The sequence below is a fragment of the Podarcis erhardii genome (assembly GCF_964252035.2).
Source record: "Podarcis erhardii genome assembly, chromosome: 12".
NCBI classification, from domain to species: Eukaryota; Metazoa; Chordata; class Lepidosauria; order Squamata; family Lacertidae; genus Podarcis; species Podarcis erhardii.
In genome coordinates this window covers 37,088,684-37,104,141 of record NC_138513.1, presented here as the reverse complement: position 1 = coordinate 37,104,141, position 15,458 = coordinate 37,088,684, and the positions used below count along the sequence as shown (strand labels likewise).

The following is a 15,458-nucleotide window of genomic DNA, read 5'->3' as shown; positions in this document are numbered from 1 at the left end:
TTCTAATAGTATATTTATAAATACTAGCAGTGAGTACCAATGGTAGTCATATTTCAAGAAGAGCCATTTAAATCAGTTCATTTTTTTTAATGAGTGAAAATAACTCATTTGCATATTGTCCACTGATAATAAACTATGGTACATGTTAAGAACACCTTATTTATGTTTTTTTTACAGATCAGACACGATGTAATGTATGGATACTAGATGGTGACCTCTATCATAAAGGTCTACTTAAATTTGCATTGGAAGCTATCTCTCTAAAGGACACTTTGATTATGTTGGTGGTGGACATGTCTAAGCCATGGGCTGCTTTAGACTCTTTACAAAAATGGGCAAGTGTTGTAAGGGAGCATATTGACAAACTAAAAATCCCTCCTGAAGAAATGAAAGAAATGGAGCAAAAAAGTGAGTACATACACTTTATAGATGCTAGAAAAATATTTATTGAATTCATCTTTGTGTAAATGTACGCTTTTGTGATATGTTTGTCTCTTACAGGAAATGTAATGCCAACATGTTTGTCAGCTGATTTAACTATATTCACTCTTATGCTTTATAACAGTTTTATAAGGGGTTTCTCTTGACCATGCGAATTCTCATTATAATATAACTATAGTATCTAATGTATGTAGCATTATCTTTGCAACCAGTCTTGGGAATGTCACATGATAATAGATTCAGTTGAATATTTGTTGTCAACATAAGATTTTTAAATCCATTGTAAAACTTTGTTATATGAAATTCAGTGCCAGAGCAAAAAAGTTAGTTACATCTTTTTAATTCTGATAATTTTTAGCTTTTAGCTTTAATAATGCTGAAATGTTATCTGGACTTGGGTGCACTAAAATGTTAGTCATGTGGAGAGGGTGATTCAATAGGCTCAAAACTTCTGAAAGCAAATATTACTAAAATCTGTTCTGCTACAGCAGCTCATTTTGTGCATGCATGGAGCTGTTGAGAGCTTCTCTATATAGTTTTTGATATGCAAATAAAAGACAAGTCCTTACTCATGCAGAATCACGAACAGTGGGTGCTATATCTATGGAAATTGATTCCATTTTTTTCTTTTTTCTTTTGTAGTCTAGTCTCCTGTGCCAACCTTTAGATTGTAAGCTCCTTGAGACAGGGCCCTGCCATATTGTGTATTATTATTATTATTATTATTATTATTATTAATAATAATAATATACTGCCCTATACCTGGAGGTATAAAGTGCAATGCACGTCATTGGTGTTTAACAACTAATCTTAAATTGATAAACAATTCTTAAAATTATAAACAACAGCTGGAAAAATGAACAGTGAAGATGTAATGCTTAAGTTTAGCGGGCTTGGAAGGGATGCATTGGGGGGGTTTCTCTGTTCTGTGGAATGCAAATTCTTCACCCAGAAGATCAAAACCTGTGCTCAACAAATTTTATAGTAACTCAATTTAATCATTTTGAGTGCAATATTTTTATTTCTCATATAGTTCAGGGTATTTGTTTATTTTTGTAGAAAATGGTGAAGGAGAACAGTAAGTTCTGTACATTAGTAAGAAGAGCAGTTTTATTTAGCAGAGGTCTTACCACTGTCACCTTTGCTTTGACTTTTCGGAAGGCTCTGCTTTCATACCTTTTTCATACTCTTCTAAGCAGCTTCCTAGGATAGAAATTTCCTGTATAAAAGAAAATAGAAATGCTTTGCCTTCTAAATTCACTGTACCCTGTACACGCAGGGGTGAAGAACTAAATTCAGGCCAAGGACCACATTACTCTAGTGGAAAGCTGAAAGGAACTGCATTCCAGCCTCAATAGTGTTTTTAATGAGACCTACACATTGTTACTGGGACGCGGGTGGCGCTGTGGGTTAAACCACAGAGCCTAGGACTTGCTGATCAGAAGGTTGGCAGCTCGAATCCCCGCGACGGGGTGAGCTCCTGTTGCTCGGTCCCTGCTCCTGCCAACCTAGCAGTTCGAAAGCATGTCAAAGTGCAAGTAGATAAATAGGTACTGCTCCGGCGGGGAAGGCAAACGGCGTTTCCGTGCACTGCTCTGGTTCGCCAGAAGCGGCTTAGTCATGCTGGCCACATGACCCAGAAGCTGTACACCGGCTCCCTTGGCCAATAAAGCGAGATGAGCGCTGCAACCCCAGAGTCGGTCACGACTGGACCTAATGGTCAGGGGCCCCTTTACCTTTTACACATTGTTAACACATCATAACATTCACACACAAAAGTCTTTCTTTTTGGAGATGGAAGTATATATTTAATTTTTAGTATTTACTCAGGTGTCATTTTCAATTTTCTCCATAGACTTTTGTTTTTATAACGTTTGCTAAAGTGTGCTGGCGAGCTTTTTTCTGTTCTGACTTTACCTAAGGCACAGTCGCAACACAAGAATTAAAATAACATCAAAGTACAGTTGAACTGTGAACTGTTCAGAGTCACCAACTTCAATATGCTCTTGCATCACAAAAATTGCATCCAATTGCAAATTACTTGGGCACTTTTTGTATATTTACAGGAAGCCCGTCACACTCTCTCTTAATATGTTTTCCCTTCTGCAGCTGATGTTATTGCAGAGGAAGGAGCTGTTTGTATGTTTTACACACCATCACAACATGGCCCCTTTACTTCCCTACTCAACAGCTGATGGTTAGGAGGATATTTAGAGGGCCAGCTGAAATTCTGTTGATGGGTGAGGGTTCCTTGCCCCTGCTGTACACATTCTGCATTATGTAGCAGGTATCTGAAGTACACATTGCATTAGCATAGCCCTCATTGCAAGCTAGGGAAAGGAGTGATCTTTGATATAAATATTTCGTGGGGTTTAAATAAATGTTACATACAAATATGCATATAAGAGCACCAAAACAGAGTTTCTCGTCTTTTCACCCCTCTGTTTTAATTTTAAAGCAAAGCAGCTTCAAGAGAAGATTACTCAGACTTGGATAAATACTAGGAAGGAAGAGGTGCTTTGTCCCCTACCAGCTCTGTTTCCCAAATCACACCTTTCTGAAGTGGTTCATAAAATAATGTTTGTGCTTTGACATGTACCTTTGGCCCATAACGTGTACTGAGCCTCTTAATGTAACTAGTCAGTTCCTTGTAATTACTATATGGGCTCTACGATATGGCCCTACTATCTGTACACATTTCATAAATATGATATCTTTTAATTTTTGTGTTCTTCCTGTATTTTAATTGTTGCAAACTGTTTTGATATTTTGTATGAAACTGTAATACAAATATTTTTAACATTCCAGCTGCTGAGAAGTTGGCTTTTTAAAGTTAAAAAACAAACAAATCCTTCTTAGATTAGTCCCAAAAGAAGATTGTGGTGATATGATAGTGGAAGCTTGCATGTGTTGTCAGGAATCTGATTGTCTTCTCCATCCTACAGAAGAGGCCTTATGAGGTCTTATAAGCATTGCATCTTTGCTGCAAAATGCTCCCATTGTCTTCCCTTCCATATGCTTCTATTGTCTTTTTACCGTCTACTTTTCACTTACCAATCAATATACCATCCACTGAAACTAATAGGTGTTGTTGACAAAGGTACAAATCAGCAACAACAAAACAGCTTTCGTCACTTCTTTCTTGGATACAGTCTAAATTCTGGAATTTCCAGCACAAAACAATATTGGCTTAAACCCAAACAAATTAGTAATAAAGCTGGCATTTAGGGAGTTTAAGGTGCCTAAAAGATCTGCATGGGAGGATTTTTTTGCTGTATGTATCTTTAGTTTGGGGCCCAGAAGTAAGTTAATTCCAGTATTGTTGAAAGTTTTGTTTTTTGGGTAACTTAGCATCTTTTTAAAATGCCAGACTCTAGATTTACCAGTTTTCACTGAAACATTTAGAATATAAATTCAATAACCTATTACATCCTGTATTTGACATAAACCTTACAGAATTTGGGTTAAATAAAATAACTACTGCTGCCCTCATGGTTAAAAAACAAAACAAAACCCTAAAATGTTTGGGTTTGCCACTTTATATCTACTTATATTATATATGTTTTATCTATTAACTAGCTTGCCTTATATCTTAACTTTTGCTGTCTATTGTGCAGTATAAACTTGTGCCAAAGAACTTAGTTACAAGTAGGGTATATTTCAAAATGTTTAGAACTATTAATTGAATTAACACAGTTCTTTTGAAAGACTGGTTTTTAAATTTTGCAGCTTCCTTAAATCCCTGTTTGTTTGCTTGTTTGTTTATCTGTCCCTATGTCCTTTTAATTTGTGGGATGGGGTTATTGGTTTGTTTTTGTTTTTATTATGTATTTTGTGTACTCATTTTGTATTTTTATGTTGTGAACTGCCATGTGGTCTTTGGATGAAGAGTGGTGTACAGATGATAATAATAATAATAATAATAATAATAATAATAGTAGTAGTAGTAGTAGTAGTAGTAGTAGTAATGCTTCTTTGTGTACTTAGGAAAACATAAATTGACATTTAAAAACTGGCAAAGCTAAAAAGAATAAAAAGTATTTGGTACAAATACAGACTCCCAGGAACAAAGTACTTGCTTGATTCATTTTTTCCTTTCTTATTTCAGTTGTAAGAGATTTTCAGGAATACACAGAACCAGGAGAAGACTTTCCAGCTTCTCCACAGAGGAGAAATACTTCATTACAGGAGGACAAAGATGACAGTGTCATTTTACCGCTGGGTGCTGATACACTAACATGCAACTTAGGCATTCCTGTAGTAGTAGTTTGTACAAAGGTTTGTTTCATGTTTCAGATTATGTTTGTACATCAGAATTTTTAAAATGATTTTTAATTTCAAATAATAAGACATATCTATACAAGGAAAACAGAGCTTCCAGAATATTTTTTCAAATGGGGTGGGGAGTGGGAATACTTCTATTAAATAAAACCATTTTCAATATTGCACATTGGTTTTCCATCAGCTTAAGTATTCTTCACTTTCTCAAGTGTAATATTTAACACATTGAGCAACTGAACAAAGATGCTTTGTACTGCAGGTATAGATTTTAATTAATAGTCTGAATTCCGCAAGAGTGTATAATGGATGGCAGCCTTTATATTAAAAATTAGAAAGTTATTTTAACCATTTTTTGCCATATAACAAAAATGTAACAGTGTCATTGCGTAGCACCCATTGGAGGAGTTGTAGTGCCACATCATAATCCTGGATTTGCATGAAGTCAGGGCAGGGTAGGGGAACAAAAGTGAAGGCAGGTTGCAAGGCCATGGCATGGAAGTGAAAAGGGAGGACCACTGAGAGGGGAAAACTCATGGTTTAAAATAGTGGCAGAAGTTTGAGTGAAGCAGGGATAGAAGGAACTGAGGAAAATGGCAGAGGTTTGAGTAAACTGGAATACTTGAGGGCTCCACATTCTTTATCTCTCTCACATGAGGCAGCTGAGGAATGAAAGAGGGAGAAATTTGAGTTCTGCAAGGAGGGAGGGATATTGAAAAATTAAAATTAGCTATAATTTTAAACAGTGCCAGAGGTTGAAGTAAAGCAGTTATGGAGAGGCACTGGGAGGAAAATGGCAGTTTTAAGCTATGATAGAGGTTTGAGTAAAGTTGTCTGGAAGAACCATTAGTCTCTAGTAAGTGGGTCAAGGAGTGCAGCTAAGTTATTGTTTAAACTAAAAACTTTGTTGGAATTTTTCGGGAAGAAAACCCCCCCTCAATATTCTGTTGTTTATTCTCTATATTTTATCACCTGTCTTCTCTATATCAGAGAAGGGTATCAATCTTTCCATGCAGTAAGAAAATGCATACTAGACAAATTTTTTAGAATACATTTTATCCTATAAATATTTTTACAAGTTTTACCAAATGCCGAATATTGGTTCAGGTTTTTATATCTCTTGTATTTCAATTTTTTATGTTCTAAATCTTAATAGGCAAAGTTCCCAAGAACCATAAATTAGTTCCACAGGTCCCAAGAAGCCTGAATTCCTAAAGCCATCCCGAGGAGACTTTCAGTTTCTAATGTAGCATCAAGGCAACAGTGTGTGAGAGATTGCCATTAAAAAGAAAGAATGAAAAATGCTGCTGAGTGCATTGTAGCCCTGGAATGTGCTGCAGTAGCTCTTTGGATCCTGGCCTTCATGAATAGATTCCAGAAAAAGAGAAATATTAAGATATCTCTATAGAAGTTTTTCACATTGGATGTAGTAAAATGCAAGGATTATATATTTCATAGCTAATATGAACAGTGGGAATTTCTATAATTGCAGTGATGGTAAGTTACAGATGCAATTATGATCAAAATTGCATTATTATTATTATTATTATTATTATTATTATTATTATTATTACTCCACAGTGTGATGCCATTAGCCTGCTGGAAAAAGAGCATGATTACAGAGATGAGCACTTTGACTTCATTCAGTCGCACATCCGACAGTTTTGTTTACAATGTATCCTTTAAAATGTAGATTTATTATTAAAATTACAACTGGATTAAGATAATCTGAGAACCCCCATATTTGCTGGGTCATCTTTTATCAAGCCACTGCAAGCCTTGGACTCTCATGTAATCTGAATGTTAGTGATAAGTGCTGAGTTTAGATGATCATCCCTCTGTTTACTAAGCTAAGATATGACCCTCTGTAATTGAACCAATAAACCTCTAATCAACCATAGTTTCCAATTTCATCCAAACCAGGAAACTAGGTTAAAGTATAGTTTGAATTGGTTTAATATCTTGGTTTGTTCTTGAAACCATAATATCCCATTTTGCAAACTGGTTAGTTAAAGGCTTCCTGGTTTGTTTGTGTAGTGTAGTGTAGTGTAGTGTAGTGTAGTGTAGTGTAGTGTAGGAGTTTAATATACAGGCAAAAACTTCCTATCTCAGCTCACAAAGCCTGGATATAATGTTGTCTGAACCAATGGCTCTATGAGAGTTGATAAGCAAAGCATATTTGGTGGTGCACTTATGTGCCATGGCCCAGAATTATTTCAGGGATGCCCAAGGACCTGGCCATGCCTAGGGGAATTTTTTACTTCAAATATCAGAAACTGATCTATATCAGAAACTATATCAGAATCTGCATTTTAAATAGTCTATTTCCAAAGTGGCTATCTGTGTGGTATGAAGAGCTGCTGTTTGAGAAATACAATGCAAAAGCATGCCCTGGGCATGCAGAAGAAGCTTTATTGTTCTTTGGAGTCTGACCCTGTTACTACCGTTTCATAGCAATTATATTGTTCAAAGCTAGTTTTGACAAAGCAGATACAAATGCTGTTCTTCAGTAATTGGCATTCACACCAGAACCGAAACATGGTGATTACAGTATTAAGCACATCAATAATTACTGGTATCCTGTTCTGCTTCCAAGACTCTCAGGAAAATAAACACAGCTAGGCATGTGCCTTATAAGTTGAGATGGGAAGCTGGATAGTGCCTAGTTATTTGAAAGTTAAGATGGGTGCTTTATGCAAAGGATATCATTTCAGTGAAGGAAAAGCTGTATCCCGTGTAGATAGCAGCATGTTTGTCCATCACAGGGGTGATGAACATTTTTCAGCTTATGACTAACCCCTTGCATTTAGGTAGGTAGAGCTGACTATCAGAGGCAAACAAATGCAAACAACCAATTCTGCCCTCCCCTCTCCATCTCAAAAGTCTGTTAAGAACCACATGAAAACCCTTTAAGAGAACTGGCTTTTCTTGTCCTTTGCTCCTCCCAATGAGAAAAGTCAACGTGGAGCTACGGGGAGGGGAAGAAGACTCTCAAGTAGTAGAACATCACAAAACCAGCAATGTCAACAAAGTTCCTTTCCTCACCTCTCCTTTTGGGGCTGGGCTTTGAAGACAAAGTGGGCCATTGGTGGGTCAGATGTGGAGAGGCTTTAGGGCCCGGAAGAAGACTGGGGGCCGCCAGTAGTTCCCACCGCTAATGTAGTGTAGGTGTGAAGCCTTCATGACTACATGGAAGTGTGGCTTGTGTAGGAAAACAGAACAAAAATTAGGAAGGCACCCAATTTGTCTTTTAACAGAAATTGTTGATGAAATGAAATTGCTCTTCCGCTTGAGAGTTTGGACAAACCTGCCTTCCCCTAACAGTTTATGTGTCAATGTTTGGCTTTTATACTCTGGTGCATGTTTTACAAGAGGAGGTAATATACACAGATATTTTTAAGTATGTCATCACACACTTAATGTTATAACACTTTGCCGCTGGATGAATGTTACAGAAGTATTAAAGTATCACGAATAGTTTCTTGCCACTGCCAAGCAGAAAAATACATTCACATTTTCTTTAACAAATAACTCAGATGGTGCAGCACTTATTTACACTTCAGTAAAGGAAAATAAGAATATTGATTACGTGTATAAATTTATTGTCCAGAAATTATATGGATTCCCCTTCAATATATCTGCTTCTGTTGTGGAAAAAGATGCAGTATTTATGTAAGTTACTTAGTTATTGGGTGTCTTGCATTATAAAAAATGTGTTTCATTGTATCCCTAACCCCTAATAAGAATTTCCTGTTCAGGAAACAAGCCTGTCTGAAATAAGAGTATTGTAACAATGTTTGTAGTTCAATGGTATGGTAAAATTTCAGGAGGTAGAAGAGGAAAAATGACTACTGTTTTATCTTTTTCCTCCCTCTGTGCTATATTTAGTGCCAAGGTCTTTCAATTCCAAATTAAAGTGCTTTATTATTATATTTTGGGTGGGGTTTGCAAAAAGAAGAGAAACCTCTTCCTATGTTTCAGGAGGCATTTTTTTAACCTCATGGTGAGCATCCATCTTGGACTTAAAATGAAAAATAAAATTCCTGCTCTGTCTTAAGAAACAGGGTTCTTTGTATAGGATGGGATTGGACAGAAGGTGAACCAAACCTTGAACAACTGACATTCAAGATGTGACACTGTATTTGCTTTCAGTCCTGCAGGATGGGACAATGAAAAGAAGATAGGAATATTACATGAGAACTTTCAGACTTTAAAAGTGGGTGACAATTTTGAGGATATAATAACAAAGCCTCCGGTCAGAAAGGTAACTGTTTCCTGTGTTTAGAAGAAATACCTTTAATTTAACACATTGCCTTGTTAGTGATCGGTGGGGTGGCGGGAATTTGTAACACTGATTGCTCAGTGCAGTGACAACAACTCAAGGAAGCTTATCACTGATAACAGCATCGTAACTACTAACTATAAACTGGCCATCTCTATATTAATTTAGTCTACATAGCTGATCTAAATGTGTAATAAGGGTTGTCAAATAAATTAGTGTCATTTATTATGTGCCTTCACACTAAATGACAACAAAGATGCAGTTTTTAAGGAGTTGTGCCAGCTAAAAAAAAAAATCTGCACACAGTAAAGTAGGCAAAATGCCATTGCCTAATAATATATTATAATGAGTCTCAGTGCAAAGATCTTGAATTACAGACATAAGAAAAGTCCTGCTGATCATATCAGCAGTCCATGTGTTCCATCTTTTTTTATACAATAGCCAGCCATTTTCCAGGGAAACTCAACAGGAATAAAAGCAATAGTTGACCCTCATTTATCCCCAGCAGCTGGTATTCAGTCTTACTGTCCATATTCAGACATTATGTTTGAAGAGAAAACAAGTAGGGCATGTGAGGCTGCATGTGCCGCACCACCTGCCCAATCCCTGACTTTACTGCCTTGAATAAGGAGTTCCGAAAGGAGCTCCTAAGTGCATTTTGTTGGACATGCTTAGAAGCCTCCCTGTGATCAGGAATGAAAACACAGGTTTCTTGATCATAGAGGTCTCTAAGTGCATTCTGCTGAATGTTTTTTGAAATCGCCTTCAGACTTCCCACTCAATATGGGACAGCAATATTGGAGGCAGGGACAGTGCATATGCCCCGTGAACCCTATTTGTGGTGGTGTTGCATATTCAGACGTAATATCTTGAACATAGGAGATCTCTTTAGTAATCAAGCCGAATGGCAGAGCTTGATAAGCATCTCAACAGCTGTAACAAAGCTGTAAATCACCATTGTGAGGTGGAGACCTATCCTGACTCAACAGCATTTTTTAATGTCCCAATAAAGGATACGAGCAAGGCTTCCCTAGCACATCTTAAGAAAAATGTATTACTCAGATGGGTAGAGACACTTCCAGAGATAGGCTGGGTCCAAGCTGTACAAGGTTTTGAAGGTCATAATCAGTACTTGGAAACTGGGTTTGGTAGCGCATAGGCAGCCAGTCCAGGTGAACCAACTAATGTGTTCTTTGTAGGCAAATGAATGGGCTGCTGCATTGTGCACTAGGTGAACCATCTTCATGAGCTTTTCATCCACTTGTTCCAGTAAATATTTGTGATTGTGCTATTTTAAAAATTATTTAGTTGGACATCTCTTAATGGCTTTCCCCCCCTTATTGCAGTTTGTACATGAGAAAGAGATAGTAGCAGAAGATGACCAAGTATTTCTTATGAAGCAACAGGTACATATTCCTTTAATCTACATTTCATTTAAACTAAGATTAAATTTGTGTTGGAATTTGCCAACAACTTTTTGTTCCAAAATTTCTCTTTCATTTTGTTTTTCAGTCTCTGTTAGCAAAACAGCCACCTACTGCAGCTGGAAGACCAGTGGTTAGTAGTAAATACTTAAATACTAATAACTTAGCAGTACATTTATTTGGATCCAGTTTTGGAGCTCATTTTTGGTGAAGTATTTAATACATTAGTAGCTCTGATTTCTGTAGCTGAAAGCTTGCTTGCTGCTATTAGGCTTCAGTCCTGTACCTACTTATCTGGCAACAAGCCCCACTGAACAAAATGGGACTTACATCTCAGATATGTACAAGGTTGGGCTGATAATGGGTTGTATCCAACAAAGTCATCCTGTTTGCACAACTTTGTCGGGTACAGTTCAGTGCCTTTATCAGCTTTTTGTATTAATAGTGTTTTGCAGAAAAAAATCCCAAAACATATATTATAATGTGCAGATTTTTCAAGTTACTCTCTGGGGACATGGAATACAGCGCTAGTCAACATTGTTTTGTTTGTTAAGTGTGCATTTCAAAACTTTGCCAATTTCTAAATGTGAACGCCATGAAGTAAATTTGGGGATTGTTTCTTTCCCAATAGAAATTATTACATATTTTCCTAGCCTAGAAAATGTTTCTTAAAAGCCTGCCATAGGCTGTGCCTGGCTTTTCTGTAATGCCCTTCATCTGATAAAACAGGGGTGTTTGTGGCAGTAGCATGGCATTTTTCTAAAATCTTTTAAATAAGTATTTTTGTAGTTGCTTTTATAGACTACATAATCTATAACTGCTTTCTTCTTACCAGACACTTCTTAATCTAAAGCTAATTAATTAATTATTATTTTTTGCTATGAATATCTCATAACTTAGAAATGTCCCTCTCAAAATGGAACTGACAGCTCAGTATTTCAGTCTAAGTACTTCATTGTATTTTCTAATTCTGTGTAGGATACCTCACCGAGAGTCCCTGGAGGATCCCCTAGGACTCCAAACAGATCGGTTACTTCCAATGTTGCCAGTGTTACAACCATCCCTGCTGGATCCAAAAAAATAGATCCTAGTATGAAAGGTAAAACATAATAATAGTTTTGCAACCTAAATATTCTAAACATTGACATCCTAGTAGCAAAGTGTTGCATACTTCCCCCTTTCTAAAATAATTTTACTCTATGGAGTATTGATAACTTTTAAGTTTTAAACTAAGGGAAGCAATTACTTATACTTTAATCGGATTAAATTTGTTGAAATTTTGAGATGAGGGTTTCTTTTTAAAAATAGGAAGCGTTCTTGTGAATTGAACGAAACAGAAGTTCTAGTTCATTGCGTATTTCCCCTATTTAAGACTTTGCAAGAAATAGCTTGATCTATTAAGTAAACACTAGAAATGTGGTCTGTTGAAGAAAAACTGTTCTGGTAGTTAAGCAGTGACTCACTGTTTCTAATGTACTCCGGGATGTTGACATTTATGTTCAGCATGCAAGGTAATCACTTTGATGTAGTTGACTTCCTCAGTGGGTTAGATCCAGACTAAGTTAATTGAACTGGAGTCCCCTAAAAACGTGAGACCAGATAGTCATATTTATGGGTGACCTTGGGCTAGTCACACTTTTCTGACGTTTCTCAGCCTCACTCACCTCATAGTGTTTGTTGTGGGGGAGGAAGGGAAAGGAGATTGTTAGCCACTTTAAAACTCCTTAAGGGGAGCGAAAGGCGGGATATCAAGTCCAAACTCTTCTTCTTCTTCTTCTTTGGATCCCACTAAATCAATGTAACAGATGTTGATTCACATCTGAATCCAACTCTGTGTGTTTAGTATTGCCATTTCATGTTTTAAGAACCCAAATACAATTAATATGCATTATCAAAATATCTGGGCGGTAACTTCTTTTCAGCTGGAGCCACAAGCGAAGGAGTCCTGGCTAACTTTTTCAACAGTTTGCTGAGTAAGAAAACTGGCTCACCTGGTGGACCTGGTAGTGTTGGTAGTCCCGGAGGAGTAGGGAGTCCTGGAGGCGGGGGTGGCAGCAACTTGCCACCATCTGCAAAAAAGTCAGGTAAGAACAGTATATAAAACATTTTGGTATTACATAGAATGGACACTCCAAGCTAGATGCAGTTTTTTGCTGAAGTGAGAGTCTTTATACTGTACTGCCAAATGTATGACATAAAAAAATCATTTAAAATATTACTGTAATTTATCTGCTCTCACCTTATAATGTTAGGTGCTGGGTAGGATCCAGGATCCATACATTCCTGTGCGTATTGGATTGTGTGGTATTCTGTGTACTGTTTCTGAATTCCAGAGATAGATGGTACTGTTCCCCTTTGAGAATCTCACTCAGCTGTGGGGGAGTGGGTGGGTGCGCAGGACTGGTTTGAGTTTTGTCATTTTCCCAAAACAAATGATGGATCCTGTCAAAACCATTTTGGATGTGTGTGTGTGAACCTGATAAAGAAGGATCACTATGTGAGCAGTCCTGCATACGAAATACATTATCCTTCCTTTGCATGTGTGGCCCCTTTGTAATGATATCTGTGTGCAGATAGCCCTTGTTTGATCAAGGAGCAAGTTGATTATATGCCTAAGGGAAAGAATTCACAAATCTTTGCCTTAGCAATCTCTGAACCCCCACCTTTCTCGAGTCCTCTGTGGTTGCTAGAGAACTTGGGGTGGGGTGGGAAACTGTCTCATATTGCATCAGGGTTTGGAATACACAACCTGAGCATCATGTAACCCCTGGATAGAGTTGTGGCACTGAGATATGCACAAGGCACATAATGGGTAGCCAGGAAAAACCTTAGGTTTACCAGTGTAAAAACCTGGACCTTTCACAAACTCTAACTTTTACTTGCATATCATATATATGGGATATATTGGTCTTCCTTACTGTCCTTTCTGTATGCTATGAGGAGTGAGCTAGGGGCCTTTAAGTAAGGAAGTTGAAGCAGATCCAGAGGTGAAAGCCATGGATGTCACATCATTTTCAGCTCAGATTCTGTCCTGCATTCATGGCATTCTACCTGTATGAGCAGACGACACACACAGAGAACATATGGCTGTTCACATATATTGTAGGTACACTGTGTCTGCATACATGGTGGCTAAATGTGGGGGATTATACTCCCCAAAACTGCTCTTTTCTCATGGGTTGATGTAGATCCATTTGATTGTGACACTTGTTTTGCAGACTTGTAAGCAAATATACTTTCCTATCAAACTTATCCTAAGACAATCTAGCTAATGGTAGTAAGGGCCTTGAATGTAGAGTACTGTAGTAATGCATGTTGGAATTACATGATCTCTCGCAGTGGGACTGAACCTGTTGTGTGTTGTGTTTCACCTTAATTTTGGCCTGCCCTTGTGTGCGGTACTTGTGAAAAACATTTAGCTTAAAATCTTGTGTTATGTGCCCTCCTTTATGTATAGGCCAGAAGCCTGTCTTAACGGATGTTCAAGCTGAACTGGACAGAATGTCACGAAAACCAGATCTGGCCTCTCCAACAACACCTACATCCCCCACAGAAGGTGAAACATCTTGAAGACACCAAATATAGCCATTTATTCGATTTTCTGGGATAATTTAAACTTGCCTCTGCCTCTTCCTTCTGTGACTGGGACTAGGGAGCTGAACACGTTCAGAGAAGGACAAGCAGTTGATGTCTTTTGTGTTGCCCAACTTTGTAAAAGGGAACTGTACAGATGGAAAATTATCACACAATGTAAGACTGCTGTTCACAGTACAATGTGGCATTCAGAAATATCGAATTCTGAATTTTGTTTAAAAGTCAGTGTAATTCTGTAAAATTGAAAGTGTCCACTTAATCATTTGTAATGCAAAAGGCTGCTTGAAGAGTTGGAATGGTGATACTCAACATGGGCACTTAATTTATATTGATCACCCAAACTTTTTAGTTTAATGCAATTTTGCAAATTAACCTCGAGAGGATTTACTAGTTTTTGTTGGAAAGAGATGGATCAACTGTTGTTCTTTTGTGCATCATCAATAAACTAACTCAAATAAAATTTAACACTTCATTTGGAATATGACTTCAGACTTGTGCTGGTCTCATTTGAAATCTAAACTGTACTGAACAAACTTGAACTCTTAAACAAGAACATATTGTTCTATTAAGGATTTCCTACAAAGCTCAGTGTGGTCTTTATATTACTAGGCTCAAAGCTGAATAAATTTTGGAATTTAATAATAAATGTTTCCAGTCTAAGTGGAGACGGTCCTGAAACTAAATTTCCTGGAAAACCTTTTTGGAGCATAGATGTATGTTGAAAATAGCAAAGGTTGCTCTCAAATTAAACAGTACAATCATCTGCAGATATATATGTACAATAGACCTACCATACTTTTCATTTTTAAGGGTATATTAGTTATCCATAATCAAGCAATTTCTTCTCAACATATATTTTTATTTATTTCATAAAATTTATACACTTGATTGTAAAAAAAAACAACCCTCAAAGTGGGTTACAAAGATCTAAGTTGTTTCTCAATACATTTAACAAAAGACTATGCTGATTTTTGCCTTTGATAAAGCCTACATCTGTTTCACACATACCTCTTAAATAAGCTGCCTTCCAGATCAGTTAAATAAGTGTTCATACTTCTGGAAGACAGTGCTGTATTCACTGTTTCTTGCTCAAAGTAATATTTCTTCCGTTAACAAAACAAAACTGTTCTCTTATATGACTCCCAATTGTCTCCCATCCAATAAACTGATTAGGTTAGTACCTGCTTATCCTTAATGATTCTGCAGCCTTTGACGCTTCCAGGCCATTCACTGGACTCCAAACCAGAATTTCTAACAAACGCCTGTCAAATGCATAGATGTAATTGCAAATGAAATGCTGTAATTCGTAAAGGTTAGATTCTGTTTGCTTTCAGAGCAGAACCTTTGCCACAAGACCCTACACTTTATGACAATGAGCAGTTAACCTGCACAGTCTTGTGTGTCCTCAGTAGATTCCACCCCCTCCTTCAAACACTCAG

The 15,458-nt window shown here is 37.2% G+C and overlaps 1 protein-coding gene and 2 long non-coding RNA genes across 3 annotated transcripts in view; 1 reads left to right on the top strand and 2 right to left on the bottom strand.

The window, feature by feature from the left end:
* DYNC1LI1 (dynein cytoplasmic 1 light intermediate chain 1) overlaps positions 1–14,503 on the top strand; it is a 29,488-nt gene extending 14,985 nt beyond the window's left edge. Inside the window, exons 4-13 of the mRNA XM_081882172.1 lie at positions 178–408; positions 4,550–4,719; positions 6,301–6,394; positions 8,256–8,391; positions 8,872–8,983; positions 10,348–10,407; positions 10,514–10,558; positions 11,404–11,524; positions 12,348–12,509; positions 13,883–14,503. Of these exons, the coding sequence (XP_081738298.1) occupies positions 178–408; positions 4,550–4,719; positions 6,301–6,394; positions 8,256–8,391; positions 8,872–8,983; positions 10,348–10,407; positions 10,514–10,558; positions 11,404–11,524; positions 12,348–12,509; positions 13,883–13,995 (1,244 nt within the window). The 3' untranslated portion in view covers positions 13,996–14,503. The remainder of the gene's footprint in view (positions 1–177; positions 409–4,549; positions 4,720–6,300; positions 6,395–8,255; positions 8,392–8,871; positions 8,984–10,347; positions 10,408–10,513; positions 10,559–11,403; positions 11,525–12,347; positions 12,510–13,882) is intronic.
* On the bottom strand, positions 4,729–12,341 carry LOC309325791. Its single transcript, XR_014150009.1, has 3 exons — positions 11,889–12,341; positions 7,765–7,920; positions 4,729–5,412 (listed from the first exon to the last, which is right to left on the bottom strand). It is a non-coding gene; the product is annotated as an uncharacterized lncRNA (long non-coding RNA).
* On the bottom strand, positions 12,804–15,398 carry LOC309325785. The gene is made up of 2 exons (XR_014150003.1): positions 15,201–15,398; positions 12,804–13,476 (listed from the first exon to the last, which is right to left on the bottom strand). It is a non-coding gene; the product is annotated as an uncharacterized lncRNA (long non-coding RNA).
* Positions 15,399–15,458: the final 60 nt, after the last annotated feature.